General features: G+C 33.6%; 1 protein-coding gene across 1 annotated transcript in view; it reads right to left on the bottom strand.

Moving 5' to 3' along the window:
* LOC111155262 (FCH domain only 2) overlaps positions 1 to 16,532 on the bottom strand; it is a 114,148-nt gene that overhangs the window by 41,329 nt on the left and 56,287 nt on the right. Inside the window, exons 9-15 of the mRNA XM_022515374.1 lie at positions 15,963 to 16,035; positions 12,909 to 12,933; positions 4,806 to 4,863; positions 4,354 to 4,529; positions 2,939 to 2,950; positions 2,453 to 2,477; positions 432 to 474 (exon numbers count right to left, since the gene is read on the bottom strand). Coding sequence (XP_022371082.1) covers positions 432 to 474; positions 2,453 to 2,477; positions 2,939 to 2,950; positions 4,354 to 4,529; positions 4,806 to 4,863; positions 12,909 to 12,933; positions 15,963 to 16,035 — 412 coding nt within the window. The remainder of the gene's footprint in view (positions 1 to 431; positions 475 to 2,452; positions 2,478 to 2,938; positions 2,951 to 4,353; positions 4,530 to 4,805; positions 4,864 to 12,908; positions 12,934 to 15,962; positions 16,036 to 16,532) is intronic.

The following is a 16,532-nucleotide window of genomic DNA, read 5'->3' as shown; positions in this document are numbered from 1 at the left end:
AAACTGCAAAGATAATAAAACTCTCTAGGAAAAAAGGACAAAAGAATGATATTTAATTCTAAACACAGTAAAAAGGTAAGGATGAGCAGGTAGAGGACACAGGATTTTTAGTGCAGTTGTACTCTGTATGACACCATAATGGTAGAGACACATGTCCTTACCCATCTGTCAAAACTCATAGGATATACAAGAACAAGAGTGAATCCTAATGTAAACCACAGACTTTGGGTGACAATGATGTGTCAGTGCAGGGTCATCAATTCTAACAAATGTTACTCTCATGGGGATTCTGATAGTGAAGGAGGCTGGGCATACATGGGGGCAGTGAATATATATGCAAAACCTCTGTAGCTTCCCCTCAATTTTGCTATGAACCTAAAACTGCTCTAAAAATAGTCTATTTAAAAATAAAATTTAACTGTGAAACTTACTCATTGGAAGCAGCACATGGCTTTGATTTTGTTAACTCTTCACCTAATTAAAAAAACCAAAATATGAAAAAATTCATAATCTGAGATTTAAATGTTAAGTGAAACACATAACTTTTTACTATGAACAATTTAAAAATTGTGGAATTGATAGCAGTTTCTTAAATTATGGAGAAAAGGAAAAATAAGACTTTAACAAGTTTTCTAACATGCTAAGAGTATCACCTGAGAATATCAAAATAATAGCTGAATTTCTGCTGTGTCCTCATTTCTTCTAACATCTTTGGTAAGAAATTACTTAAATCAATGAAACTATCATAGTCATGAGAATAAAACTGCTGTTCAGACCAGAGAAAGATGGGCTAGAAATATAAAAATTAAACATATATTGAAATACTTAAGTATTACTCAAGAACTGATGAATAATGAAAGCATTTTTCAGGTTCTAAGAATACTATTATTATATTGACCAAAAATAGTTATTCTTGAAGGATACTGTATCTTGAAAAAATTTTATAGGAACCTAGAACAACAGTCTTTATAAGATAGACTGTTTTGCTCCCTTTGTGCACTGGTAATGTGAATCATTTCATTAGCAACTGTACACAGAGTAAAGAGAATCAGTAATGTGTAAAAGTCAGGTCGGTTCGTAAGCAAATTTCCCTGCACCTTAATGTCTTAGATCACCAACCAATAGCTGGTAAATGAAAACACACCAAAATGGATAAGTGCAGCAAACTATGAGGAATACCACACTGTACAGGATGCCCCTTCATACCACACAGTCCCACTGAGCTCACATTGGCCCTCTGTCTGGCCCAAAGTACCTATTGCGCTGTTCACCTCCATGTTTCTGCAATCTGCCCTTATGTAAGTAACTGCATAAAAGTAGCCCACTTTCATCCTCATTTTCCTGGTATCCCTGTATCAAGCTACTTATCATTTCTTTTTTAAAATTAAAATCTTACTTTTCGTTTGGTACTTATTATGCATTTAATAGGTCTTGTCAATAGTGCTAGAATTTTTTTTTTTTTAATTTGATTTGAAAGAGAGTTTGAAAGAGAGAATTGGAGGGGGGGATGGGCAGAGGAACAGAGAAAAGCAGGTTCCCCACCTTGCAGGGAGCCCAACCTGAGGCTTGATCCCAGGATCCTGAGATCATGACCTGAGCCAAAGGCAGATGCTTAGCCCACTGAGCCACACAGGTGCCCCTAACTGTGCTAGAATTTTTAATAGGATTGGTATTATGATCTTTATTAAGGCTTGTGTTTACAAAATTGCGTAACTTTTGAGTAGGCTGCCTCAATTTTACTTTTTCCCACCTTTGCTATGTTTAATGCATGATGCTGCAGAAGATGTCAGCATCCACCCAATTTTTTAGTATAATTAAGTTACTATACTAAAAAAAAAACCCATGTAATACAAATTGCAATTGTGATATGACTTATAAGTACATAAAGCTAAAACTTACTCATCTCATAATGCCTTCTGGCTCATGAGGCAGAGTTATGCCAGTTAAAACAGTTTTAAACGTTGTTAAAAAGAAGCTACTCTTTGGCTTTGTTGATTTCTGAAAAATGTTGTAGCCAAGTATTAAACTTGAAGGCATGTCTAAATGATAAAAGAAATAATATACCTACTTTGTCTTCTGTTTAAAGTTAGTATCCTTCTAGTCTGTTGTTAACAGCTGTGATGAGAACAAACCATTTATTTCTCTAACTAAATACATATGTAAGGCTACAATAAGCTTAGCAAACTGCCTGATAATTTTTTTTTAATTTTATTTATTTATTTAACAGAGAGAGAGAGAGAGCGCGCTCACGTGCACAAGCAGGGGGAGCAGCAGAGGGAGAGGGAGAAACAGGCTCCCCATTGAGCAGGGAGCCCAACCTGGGGCTCAATCACAGGACCCTGGAATCATGACCTGAGCCAAAGGCAGATGCTTAACCAACTAAGCCACCCAGGCGCCCCTGCCTGATACATTTTCATAGACATAAAATAACCAATTTAAATGTTAAACTTACTAGAAGAATTCCGATTCATCTGCACCTAAAACAGAAATTCAAACACTAAGTGTCATTAAACAAAGAATATGGTAATGAAATACTTGGTAAAAAAATTTTTTTGTTTGTTTTTTAAAAAGTATGTTTCATGCCCAACACAGTTTTTGAACTCAGGATGCTGAGATCAAGAGCTGCATGCTCTAACAGACTGAGCCAGCCAGGCACCCTGACTTCATAAAATATTAATGGAGACCTAATTGTAAGTTATTTTTAGTATATCTACTCAAAAATCACATTAAAAAAACTTTCAGTGTTTTATAGTAAAAGATAATACATGTACTTTTAACATTCAATAAAATGTTTTAAAATATCAAAATGTTGGTACCTACAGCAAGATACTATAATCTACTAATTTAAAAAATTTAAAACAAATACTTTAAAAACATTCAAACATCAAAAGGATTTTTTTTTAAGTCAGTAGGTAAAAATATAAAATCTTGTACTTACTGGGCTATGTCTCTAGTTGTACATAGAAAGAAAAAGAAAGACACAGTGTCCATTTTAGAATTTAACATATCTTATTTTCTTAGTTTCATAATTTGTCTATTCACTTCTGAATCACACCTAAAATCTATACATCTTAAGACAACTGCAGATCATTGTTAGGGGACACGAGCTAGATAAGCAAACTGGCCAAGAAAATATACTCAAACTATCCTCTTTTCAAACCCAGTATTAATGATTAAGATTTTCTCATTATTTATTTTCTCAGTACAAAACTAGTATGTTCACCATCTTTTAAAAAATAGGGGAGAGAGAGAAGTACAAAGGACAAAATTTAAAACCATTAATGATCTCACTACCCAGAGCTAGGTGCTTAATGTTTTGGTATATATTCCCCTAGGATCGGGTTTTATTTACATTTATTTTTTAAATTAGTTAATGCTCTTACACAATAAAAATTTTTAGTGGTTTCATAACTTCTTTTCATTTACATATATTAATATGATTATATCTATATTAAAATAATTATGTATAATCTGTGCACTAATCTTTGTGTTAAAATAGCAATGATAGAATAAAACCTCACTTCAGAACTTTTTGGTTGAAAAAAAATTAAATGCTAAAAGTACATGACTGAGAGAAAAACACTTTTTTCCCAAATACATACAGGCTATCTAAAATACATATTAAATAACAATATAAAATGGGGAGAACTTTTATTCTCCATTATCAAGGAGAACAGGTCTAATATCAGTTATGATGAACATGTACAGATAGACTAAATTGTCATTTTAGGACATGCTTTTTTCCCCATAGTTTCACACTCCTTAGAGTATGACATCAATGGAAATATTAGTCACCGTGATTATTTTTTCTCCTCCCTCAAAAGCTGTTAAGTATGGCATGTCAGAATTGAGGAATTAACCACAATCACTAAGAATTCTTATATTTGCCTTTTTTTTATATAAAACATGGGAAAACAACTAATGCAGTTACAAAAGCAGCAGACATATAATTTAATCTTTAAATCCTTCTTTATGGAATTCCCATTTTCACATAAGGTTCATAAAATATGCATGAAAATCTTTAAAATTAAATGAGGAAATGATTAATACTGCCAGTTCGAATTTCTGAAACATACAAACATACAAACTGTTTATAAAATGGCAGAAATAGATTTTTGTTTCCTTGTAAAACTTTCAAAGGGAAGCAAAACTAAGCCAAACTTAAGTTTATTTGCCTATATAAAAATTCAGAACTATATACCTCAATAAAAAGGAAGAAAAACTGTAAAGTATTTCCTTATCCAATATGGTTAACTATTGCTAAAAGTAACCAGATGCAAGCAGATGAGTTAAAAAATAAATAAATAAAGGCTTCTATGTACAAAGTACGAACTTGCTCATTTTCTTACTTACGGATATTGCTGGGGAGAGCGTGATATTTCCTATGGACACTTTTAATTCATCCAAGGAAGCCATTGTGTGATGCGAGTTATTTGGATGCATGGGTTTGATCTGTATCCGATACTTCTTTGGTTCTTCATCTTCAGAATCAGAATCACTAGATGAGTAGAAATGGTTCTCTTTGGTATGTGAATATCAGTTAAAGAATTTAGTTTTTAAATTATCTTAATGCATAACCAGTTTTTCACATGTTTATAAAAAGGAATATAAACTTTTAAGAGGTCAGATGGACTTTAAGAGAAATAGAACTACTAACTTTCATTAGTAAAAACACATCAAATGAAAAACTTTTATAATAAAATAACTATTTTATTATAGTTAAAAACTGAAGTCTTTATTAAACAACAGAATATTGTGTTAAAACTGTCTACTTATATAGGAATATCCAGATGATGAAAGGATATCATTCTGATTTGCTTCTGGTTTTATACTATAGCCTTCTTCATCTACATCAGGAATGTTCTATGGGAAAAAGAAGAAAAAGACTGTAACGAGGGCTCCAACTACAGAAATATAAAAGATTAGCAAAACAGCTTTACCTTTTACAGCAGCTACATCATTTATCAACAACAGGTTCATAAAATTAGTAACAGTGGGAAAGTTCTATCTTTTTGGTTAAGTTAGCTTCAGCTCACACTCTGTAATTCACTTGTCTGAAAGAGAAAAGTACTGCAAAATGAAAGGGCAGAAACACTAAAAGGAAGAGAACAGGTATTCGGGCAGGAACACCGGCAGTTCTGTAACCAAATTTTCACCCAATTCTTCAAAGTGAAGAAATAAAAGCACAAGACTGTATGTGCCTGGAAATGAGAGATGATGAAAACAGAGGACTGACAGGTTAAATAAACATAAATATTTATAAAAAATACAGAACAAAAAAAAACAAAGATGACTAAGAAAATTAAAACTACACTAAAATATGGTCTATCACCCAGGAGATAGGCAAAAATTCAGAAGCTCAAAAATACACTCTGTTGGCAAAGCTGTGGGGAAATGTTCTCTTATACTTTGCTGATATAAGTACAAAATAGAACAATCCCTACAGAGAGAAATTTACCATTACCTAACAAAAACAGATACGTGTTTCTCTTCCACCCAGAAATTCAATTTCTAGAAATTTACCTTGAAGATACACCAATTTAATTTAATTTACAACAATTTAAACATACATATGCAACAAATTTATTCACCAAAGATTATAATTCAAAATTTCTGGAAAGCACCTAAATGTCCAAGCATATTTGAATAAACTATAGTACATAGAGAAAACAGAGTACTATTCAATTACTGAACTCATATGAAATGACTTCTAGGAAATACTGCTAACTGAAAAAAGCCTAGAAGTAAGAAAGATGGGAAAATTTAAAAACAGAGATATCTGCTTATCTTTATGGGGGGAAAAAGCCACTGGAAGGAGAAATCAGAACACAATGAAGTTGTATTGTACCTCCAAGGGATAATGATGAAGTAGAATGGATAAAGGATGCTATGTTAAGAGAATATTCCTATTTTTAGGAAATACACATTTAAGTAGTTAGGTATAAAGGGCCATAATGTACAGAACTTACCCTGAAATGGATCAGAAAAAATCTTATACACACATACATAAACACATGCATGTAAGGAGAATGCAACTGTTACAGCAAATGTAATAAAAAGTTAAGGGTAGGGGCGCCTGGGTGGCTCAGTGGGTTAAAGCCTCTGCCTTCGGCTCGGGTCATGATCTCAGAGTCCTGAGATCGAGCCCCGCATCGGGCTCTCTGCTCCACAGGGAGCCTGCTTCCTCCTCTCTCTCTGCCTACTTGTGTTTTCTCTCTGTCAAATAAATAAAATCTTTAAAAAAAAAAAAAAAAAAAAAAAAAAAAAAAAAAAGTTAAGGGTATACAAGCGTTTTTTATTTGGAAATAACTTCTTTTTTTTTAAGATTTTATTTATTTGAGAGAGAGAGACCATGCAAGTGGAGGACAGGCAGAGGGAGAGGGACAAGCAGACCTCGCCCAGCCCCGCACAGTGGGGAGGCCAATGTGGGGCTGAATCCCAGGGCCCTGAGATTATAACCTGAGCTGAAGGCAGATGCTTAACCGACTGAGTCCCAGAAATAACTTCTAACTTACAAAAAAATACAAGAATAAAACAATTACAAAAAGTTTAAAAAAAAAAAAAAAGATCACCAAGAAATGCCAAGTGACCAGTGGAATTGGAGAGCCAATATTCTTCTACTGGTAAAGTTTGCTGTTCTTCCTCCATTCACCTGCTAAAGCTCAGCAAAAGGAATATGAAGGATAATCTCACAGGCACAGCATAAAATCAAGGAGAACTAAAACAGCATTTACATGGTTACAGCTTCCAATCTGAATAAAAAATCTACTGTAGCCAGCAGTGAGTTAACAGGCTGGATTAAAATCTAGAAATGAAAATCTAATAGTGGGGTGCCTGGGTGGCTCAGTGGGTTAAGCCTCAGCCTTCGGCTCAGGTCAGGATCGAGCCCCGCATCGGGCTCTCTGCTCAGCGGGGAGCCTGCTTCCTCCTCTCTCTCTCTCTCTGCCTGCCTCTCTGCCTACTGTGATCTCTCTCTGTCAAATAAATAAATAAAATCTTTAAAAAAAAAAAAAAAAAGAAAATCTAATAGTAAAGAGCAGATTCCATATATTAAAAAGATGACAAGTATATAGTTACATCCCTAGAACTGGAGTACTTTGAGTTCTATATATTGCTTGCTTATATGCAAATAATATTTAAAAATACTTAAAAAAATAAACTTTACCAAATATGAATTCATTAAACATCAGAATTAAGGTTCCTTTTTAAAAATTTTTGATAGGGGTTTTTTGGGTTTTTTTTTAAAGATTTTATTAACTTATTTGTCAGAGAGAGAGCAAGCGCACAAGCAGGCAGAGTGGCAGGCAGAGGCAGAGAGAGAAGCAGGTTCCCCACCGAGCAAGGAGTCTGATGCAGGACTGGATCCCAGGACCCTGGGATCATGACCTGAGACGAAGGCAGCAGCTATAACCAACTGAGCCACCCAGGCACCTCAGAATTAAGGTTTTTATAAAATACTTGATTTTTATTCCCAGTACCCTAGAAATATACCAGATATTTAAGTCCCTAGAAATTCTAAGGATTTGCTGATACTACTTTTAAATTTGTTTACAGTGTATTATTTAGTACAATGTAATAATTTCAAATAATACTGAGCCATTTTCTATAGGGCTGAATAAGCTGCTTATGGATCAACCTCTTGAAGATTATAACTATAAACTCTGGTCAAAAAAAACTATCTGGGGGCGCCTGGGTGGCTCGGTGGGTTAAGCCGCTGCCTTCGGCTCGGGTCATGATCTCAGGGTCCTGGGATCGAGCCCCGCATCGGGCTCTCTGCTCAGCAGGGAGCCTGCTTCCACCTCTCTCTCTACCTGCCTCTCTGCCTGCTTGTGATCTCTCTCTGTCAAATAAATAAATAAAATCTTTAAGAAAAAAAAAAACTATCTGAAGGTACTAGAGAGTGAACTAGAGGAACCATTTAGAAAGTCACACAAAATTATATGCTAAAAATACTATAAATAGATCATAATGGAGTTCTTAAAAAGGTTCAAATAACCCACAGGGAAGACAGGAAAAAGAAAAAAAAATGAAAAGCAAAACAAAACAAAACCAGGAAACAAAAAATAAAATGACATACTTGGCCCTGATAGGTCAATAATTATGTTAATTAGAAACTGTCCAAATGTAATAAAAGACAGACTGAAAGACGAGATTAAAAACATGACCCAACTAGATGCTATCTATAGCATATAAGAAACTCACTTCATATATAACAACATAAGTAGGTTGAAAGGAAAATAATTTTTAAAATATACCATGTAAACATTTTTAAAAGGTTGGTGAGAGAGAGAATGACTATCCTTCTGTTAAATAAAACAGACTTCAAAAAGAAAATTACCAGGGTCAGAGAAGGATACTGTATCCATACAAAAACCTATATATGATTCTTCAAAGCAGCTTTTTTCTAATAGCCAAAAACTAGAAATAACTAAATGTCCTATAATAGGTTAGTGGTTACAGCAAAATTTAGTGCACCTATATCATGGAATACTATTCAACAAACAACTATTCATACACATAATAATCCAGAAGAAAATGAAGAATGATGCAGAATGAAAAAAGCCAATCTGAAAAGGTTTTAATAGGGTTCCACTTAGATAACATTCTTGAAATGATAATATTATAGCAACAGAGAAAATAGGAGCAGTTGCCAGAGGGGTGGTGATGGAAGAGAAATGGCTGTAAAAGGATAATCCACACAGAAGACCCTTGTGATAATGGAAATATTCTTCTTTGACTGTATTAGTGTCAACATCCCAGTTGTGATACTATACTGTATTTCTGCAAGAAGTTATTGGGCAAAAGCAGGTGAAAGGTACACTGGATTGCTCTGTACTATCTTTGAAAGTTGCTGTAAATTGATTACTTCAAAATAAATCACGATACTCAGTATATTAGGTTTTCAGTGCTAAAACTATTCATAGAAAACTGATATTAATTAAAAACTTACACAATGTCTATTTACACCTCTGTCCACTAAATCCATGATTTCTATTTAAAGATCCTACACTGCCAGAGCAAAACATAAGGCCAAAGCAGTATGAAGAAAAGAACAGTTAACTTCACCTAATAATCTTAAAAGGCAGATTTGGACAGTGGTGGTAGTGATTTAAAACAACAGGCTTGGAGAGAGCTCTCTAGTTAGTGGAATATTCCTCAATCTCTGTTTACAACGGGGAGACTGGCTAAAACTAAATAAAAAGAGCAATTCACACTTACTTGGTCAACCTTTAAAAGATACAGTCCCTCAAAATTACACAGACCATTTAAAAAAGGAACAGAAATTGAGTGATAATTTCCCTCACAAGGGAGACTATGGATGTTTTTAAAGTAATCATTAAGACTAGCCATAGAGGAGCCCGGCAGGCTGAGTCAGTAAAGCATGAAACTCTTGATTTCAGGGTCATGAGTTCAAGTCCCACGTAGGCCTATGTTTAAAAAAAAAATAAAATAAAGACGAGCCATAAAAAAAGGTCATAAATAGGCCATAAATAAATAATAATAGGCTATAAATAAAACAAATACTGAAAGCCTTTTCTCCCTGCAGAAAACCACTGTAATCCTGTTTCCCAAAAGTAACCACAATTAAGATTAAATATCTGGTAACACATTTAAAAAAAAAAAAAAAGAAAGAACAAAGATATCTACCCACTTATATTTTTAAAACAGCATTTACTTAAAATATGATACTTGCTTTTCTTTAGTAAGCTCTTTCCATATCAGCAGGCAGGGTAACCTAATTCTAAAACATCAGACTATTACAGTGAATGTTTAATAATTTATTTAACCAATGTCCATTCTGATGGCTGTTTTCAATCTTGAGTTAATATAAACAATGCTGAAATAAACATCTGTTTCTACTTCTCCCTTCCTCCTTCTAGTCTCCCTTACCCAGGGAGGATACATTCCCACACCCCAGTGGATGCCTGAAACTAGGGATAATAATGATCCCTATATACACTATGTTTTTTTTCCTATACATACATATCTATGATAAAGTTCAACTTATAAATTAGACATGGTAAGAGATTTTTTTTAAAGCACAAAAGAGATTAGTAACAAGAAGTAATAATAAAATAGAACTGTTATAACAATATACTGTAATAGGGGGCGCCTGGGTGGCTCAGTGGGTTAAAGCCTTTGCCTTCGGCTCAGGTCATGATCCCAGGGTCCTGGGATCGAGCCCCACATTGGGCTCTCCGCTCAGCGGGGAGCCTGCTTCCTCCTCTCTCTCGGCCTGCCTCTTGGCCTACTTGTGATCTCTGTCAAATAAATAAAATCTTTAAAATATATATATATATACTATAATAAAAGTTATGTAACGGGGTGCCTGGGTGGCTCAGTCGGTTAAGCACCTGGGTTTGCCTCAGGTCATGATCCCAGAGTGCTGGAACAGAGCCCCACATCATCTAGGCTCCTCCCTCTCCCTCTGTTCCTCCCCCAGCTCTCTAATAAATAAATAAAATCTTTCAAAAAAAAGTTATCTGGAGGGGCGCCTGGGTGGCTCAGTGGATTAAAGCCTCTGCCTTCAGTTCAGGTCATGATCCCAGGGTCCTGGGATCAAGCCCCACATCGGGCTCTCTGCTCCGCGGGGAGCCTGCTTCCTCCTCCCTCTCTCTCTGCCTGCCTCTCTACCTACTTGTGATCTCTGTCTGTCAAATAAATAAATAAAATCTTTAAAAAAAAAAAAAAGTTATCTGGATGTGGTCTCTCAAAATATCTTATTTTACCATACTCACCCTTCTTGTGATGATGTGATATAATAAAATACCTATATGATGAGATGACATGAGGTGAATGATGTAGTAGGCATTGTGATATAGCGTCAGGCTACTAATGACCTTCTGGTGATATATCAGAAGGAGGATCATCTGCTTCTGAACCATGACTGACCATGAGTAACTCCAACCATGGAAAGCGAAACCTCAGGGGCGGGGTGGGGGAGGGAATGACTACTGTGTGCATTTACCTTGGTCAATCACATACCTATAGTTTGTGAATATAGCTGTAACAGTAAACCTCAAGCAGTAGGACTGGAGAGTCAAAAAAGAACATGCATTTCTTATTTGAGAAGACACTGCCAAACTACATATAAGACAGATCATATCAATTTACATTCCTACCAATATACCAAAACCTTTGCCAATATGATAGGTAAATATAGGAATTTCATTCTAATTTGCATCAGAATGAGACCTCTATTCTGAACAACATTTCTTATGGTTATTTACCACTTCTATTTCTTTTTATGAAAAATAGCCTGTTTTTTCCCTTTTCTTTTTTTAAAGATTCCATCCATTTATTTGACAGACAGAGATCACAAGTAGGCAGAGAGGCAGGCAGAGGCAGGGGAGCAGGAAGCAGGCTCCCCGCTAAGCAGAGAGCCCGATGTGGGGCTTGATCCCAGGACCCTGGGATCATGACCTAATCCGAGGGCAGAGGCTTTAACCCACTGAGCCACCCAGACGCCCCAAAAAATAGCCCATTTTTATAATGCCCTTTTTCTACTGGGACATTGCTCACCTTTGATAATGATTTATATAAACTCTACAAAGTAAAGTAGCCCTTTATTACATGTCTTGCAAATATACTCTGCCAATTTATCTTCACTGAATCAAATTCTTCTATTTTTTGTAATTTTAGATGTTTTCTTTCTACACAAATTTATCAATAATTTCTTATATGGCATTAGCCTTATGCATCCTCTTTAAAAGTTCTTTTCCAATTCTTTTTCTAATTCTTCTGACTTGAAGTGCAAACTTGGTTAATATTGATCATTATAGAATAGTATCAATGAGCTTAAGAGGATTACAGATGTTATATTTAAGGGAGTATATATAAAACAAGAAGTATTAAAGTATTTAATTCAATACTGCAATCATCAAATAAATGCTACGCATAATTCCAAAATGAAATGCATGATGAATACTGAAGTATATGTCGAACACATCTGTTAACTTTTTCATTAATTGGTAAGCCAAGAGTATCAAAACAGACAATTGGTAAATTAAATGTAATTCTAAAACACTGGATAGTTTTAACCCTAGAGCTCACTAGAAATCTAATTCTCTACTTTCACTTTACACTTATTAACAAACCATAATTTTCTTATTTTAAAGAAAATATACTAGGTTTTATTTAAGTTACATAAAACACACTATTTCACAAAATATCTTTATCCTGATACACCATTATGCTGTAAAAGATCAAAATGATGTGGGACCAAAAGAAACAGTAATTATATAAGCAAGAACAAGCAAAGGAGACAGACAGCTTGACTCTACTACACTTAGCAACATAACCAGTCTAATGAACAATTTGAAAAATGTGTCTGTTTATATATTAGACTATTTTGTAAATCTACTCTCCCACTGTAACTTATTTGGAGCTCCATTTAATGCCTTCCTCAATTATATACAAAGAAATATATTTAAATAAAAAATATAAGTGAAAGTTCTACAAGCAAAAAGCACAGAAAAATACTGACCATGATTGTTGTATTTTTTTAAACTGGTAATCTATTAAAACTCAAATACTTGAATAGATAAAAATAACATTTTAATGATGAGGAACACATTACTAAGAGCATCACATTTTAAAATAAAGTATACAGATCTGAGATCTGGCATATTTCCCAAGAAAAGGCAATATGGTATAGTACCACTCAAATTTTAAAAGTAAAATGTACTTTACAAAGGTAGGTAGAACTACTTTCTATTTAATAGGAAAGCATCTAGTAATATAAAGCCAAAAATGCACCTGTAAAATAATTTTAATAGTGAATTTACAGTAAGCTGGTTAGTATTTTTCTTGGAAAGACTTGTTAACAACTCAACCCAAATATGCTTGTTATTTCCTAATGAAAATAGTTAATATGGATGGTTTATATCAACGTAAAATCAACTTACAAGTGAATCTGCATCAGGGCATTCCCTATTAAAAATAAACAAAATATTAGAAACAATCAACTATTAGAACTATAATTCTAGTATACTGAATGTGTTTACCTTGTTATTTAAACATAACTTTTATTTAAACTTTACAAAGATATTTAGAAAAATCAAATCATGAGGATTAAAATATACCAAATGATTTTAAAGTTCAAAAGAAGGCAATCCAATATCCACAATACATGGCAAATAAAACTTACACAGCTTGCAAGTATTTTAAAAACTTGTACTTCAAAAGCACTTCTTTTTCATAAATATACACATGAATCATATAAAGGAAGCTGCCAGTCCTACAAGGATTGCTACTGGCTTTTAAATAACACTTTACAATATATTCTTATTAAAAACTTCAGTTTCATTTGAAGTAATATCCATAGCTAGCATATATATATATATATAGAAGCCAAACCATTTTTCTCCAAATATGTTAAATAAGTAGTCAGAATTCCGCTTAAAAAATCTAAGTCTAATATATAAAACTGGTATTTTATCATTTAACTGACAAATATTAATTTGGATATAAGCTAGAAAAGAAGTGCTTTGAATGTAAAATTAAAACATAAAGTAGACCAACTTTATCAACCAAATAAAGACCTAAACCCATAAAGACATCAAGGCCATTAGAAATAAGGTTAGAAGGATTTCTATATACATATTGTTAAACAAATTCACTAACAAAAATTAGAATGAACATTTAAAAGGCATTTGGATTATTTACATATTCAGTGGCCTGAGACAGTTAATGCATATATAGTATCAGAATCCACCACTTTAATAAGATACTGAAAACACGCATATTAGGTATACCTTGAGAGTCCAATGAACAGTAATAAAATTGTACTAAATTAATATATAGGATAAACAGGTCATCTCCCAAAGACTAAAGCACAAACCAGGAAAAAAATCTACAAATTGAAGAATTTAGTTAAAGAAAGACAGGATGGAACAGACTGAAATAATGAAAAAAAGATGACTACACTGCTCTTAATCCAAATGGAAGCACCAAAGAGGGTAAATGTAAGCTTCTTGTATCTTTATAGCCACTTAAATGTCACTCAAAATTCCAAGTTTTGAAAAAGAGCTTCCTTATTACTGATACATTCCTATGCATACTCTAAGGATATGTTCCAGAAAAGGCACCATAAGAAAAAATTCAATCCCTCTACAGAATCAAATAATTTAAGATATTGGAGCACTTCTACTTCCTTCTTTTTTTAAAAAGATATACTTTAAATATAAAAGTGTCAAAGTTTCAAATGGTTTATTCTCTGGCTTTCAGCCAGAGCTCACCAGTCTTTGTGTCAAAGCACTCATCTGTTTGCTTTCACAGTGGGCTTCAATGAGACCTGCAGTTGAAGCCCCAAGGAAGAGCAAGCCCTGAGCAAGCTCTGAGCAGGACCCCGTCTTCCACAACTGCTGGCATTTCAAAGCCTTCAGGCTACTGGAAGAAGCATGCCAAGAGCCTCAGGCATTTCAAACAAAGCGGTTTCTAACATTTTTCCTGCCTCCAAGTGTTGAAAGAAAGCAATCATGGTGCAGTTGTTTAAGCACTGGTTTTTGGCTCTGGTCTTCTCAGTGTTTGTAAAAACCATTCCAATATCCGAGTGGCCTAATCTTGGTACTGGGAAATTACTGATCATGAAAAACTATTTTAAAAACACAGAATATGCAAAAATATTCCACGCTGCCTAAATGGACAGCTGTGAAAACCATACATTATAAAAATATTTGAATTTAAGGCCTTTATTTTTTATAATACACCCACAGATGAACTGGCTACATTTATAATTTCACTTACAAATCAACTGTTTAGATTTCCATAAGTATTTCCAATGTTATAAAAAAGATTAGATTCCATCTCTTTAACAAAATACCCCCTTCATAAATGCTGAAAAGACATTTGTAGATGAGATGGTAACTACAAATAAAAATTACTCTGCAATTGGTCTTAATTTGTTATCCAAGTAAAACTTGGGAGAAAGGAAGAAATAGACTTAGACACACTGAGAAACTCAAAAAGAATCTAACTAGGCAGAAGGTAAGAATACCCAAAGCACAAACTGTTCTCTTATACTGAAAATATGAGTGCCTATGACAGCTCTGCTAATTATGCTAGAGAAGCAGGGATTTTAGACAAATTTTCACCCAGTGTCACATGGTCAACAAATCATTTAAGATTTGATTAGCATCTTGTCAATATATATAAGGTTGAGTAATTACAGAAAGATTGATTCCAGTTTGTCTCTTGCAAATCATAGTTCTTAGAGATTCTCAACCCCAGGCGTATGTTAGGAATCACACAGATTGCTTAAAACCAAACCAAACAAGAATTATGCTTGGCCTCATGCCTGAGAATCTGGTTTAATTGGTCTGAGGTGGGGCCTGGCATAAATACATCTATTTTAATTTTCCACATAGTTCTAACTCATAGCCAATGTAGAAAACTTCACTTACCCAATACTAGTTGAATTTATTGTATGCAAATTATATATTCTGTGTATATTAACTTAATTTAAAAAATACATAAATCATATTTATAGTCCATCCCCCATCTAAAATTGATGACCTAGTATAAATGTTTAAAACATGTTAGTGCCTTTGCTCTCCCCTGTTTTCTATTTATGTGTACACATATGCCTATATGTTTAGAGTTGTCTAGAAAGGATTTTCATTAAATTGTTGACCATGGGTTTTTTTCTTTGGCATTAAGATATAGAAGAATTTTTAGTTTCCTCTGCACTTCTGTTTTTTAAATATGCATGTATGTTTTATAAAAAGGGTACCTTTAAAGTTTCAATTTCAAGACACTAGAGCTTTCATCTTAAAATTTTAAAATAAGAGAAGTTAATACTTTTATCTAAAGCCAGAGGAGGTAGTACATTACTTAGAAAAATGTATTTTTTAAACCTTAGACATACATACTTTGAGTTATTTCTGATGGAATTTTTTCTTCTCAAATTCAAAACAACAGTCTTAATAACAGAGGATTTTGACAATATGTAATATACTTACACAGACTCTGCATCCTTTTCCTTTTTAATTATCCCTGGTAAACCAAAAGTCTTTCTTTTCCTTGGTTTTATACCTTGAAATAAATATATACTGTTACAGAAACATAATTGTTGCTGATAAATATATTAAATTTATGAATATCTCTTATATCTTGACACATGATTTGCTTCTGTTAATACGAAATTTGGATAAAGAAATAAAAGTATCAACTGCTCAACCCTAACATTTAAATCAGAGTCACAATCTGTTTAGTCTTTTCTTAATTTAATATGGCCTGCTATGCACCAAAAGGTTATAAAACATTTACTTGATCAACAAAATTCTCTTTTCCTCTAAGTCTCCCCTAAGTTACCTCAGACAAAATAAGCATTTGGAGATATCTTAAAACTTCAAAGAATGTATATTATTTACTAAATTAGACTGTTATAAATGCAGACCAAGTCATGTTTCCTGTGTGGAAGGTCACAAAATATAAATGTGTTGTTTAAAAAAAAAAAAAAGAACAGATCCATTAACAGTAAACACAGAAAACATATGGCATTCTTTTGCCCAAATTATATCTTTAATATA

This window comes from Enhydra lutris, unplaced genomic scaffold (genome assembly GCF_002288905.1).
Source record: "Enhydra lutris kenyoni isolate GAN:26980312 unplaced genomic scaffold, ASM228890v2 scaffoldscaffold40, whole genome shotgun sequence".
NCBI classification, from domain to species: domain Eukaryota; kingdom Metazoa; phylum Chordata; class Mammalia; order Carnivora; family Mustelidae; genus Enhydra; species Enhydra lutris.
This window is presented reverse-complemented; position numbering and strand designations above follow the sequence as displayed.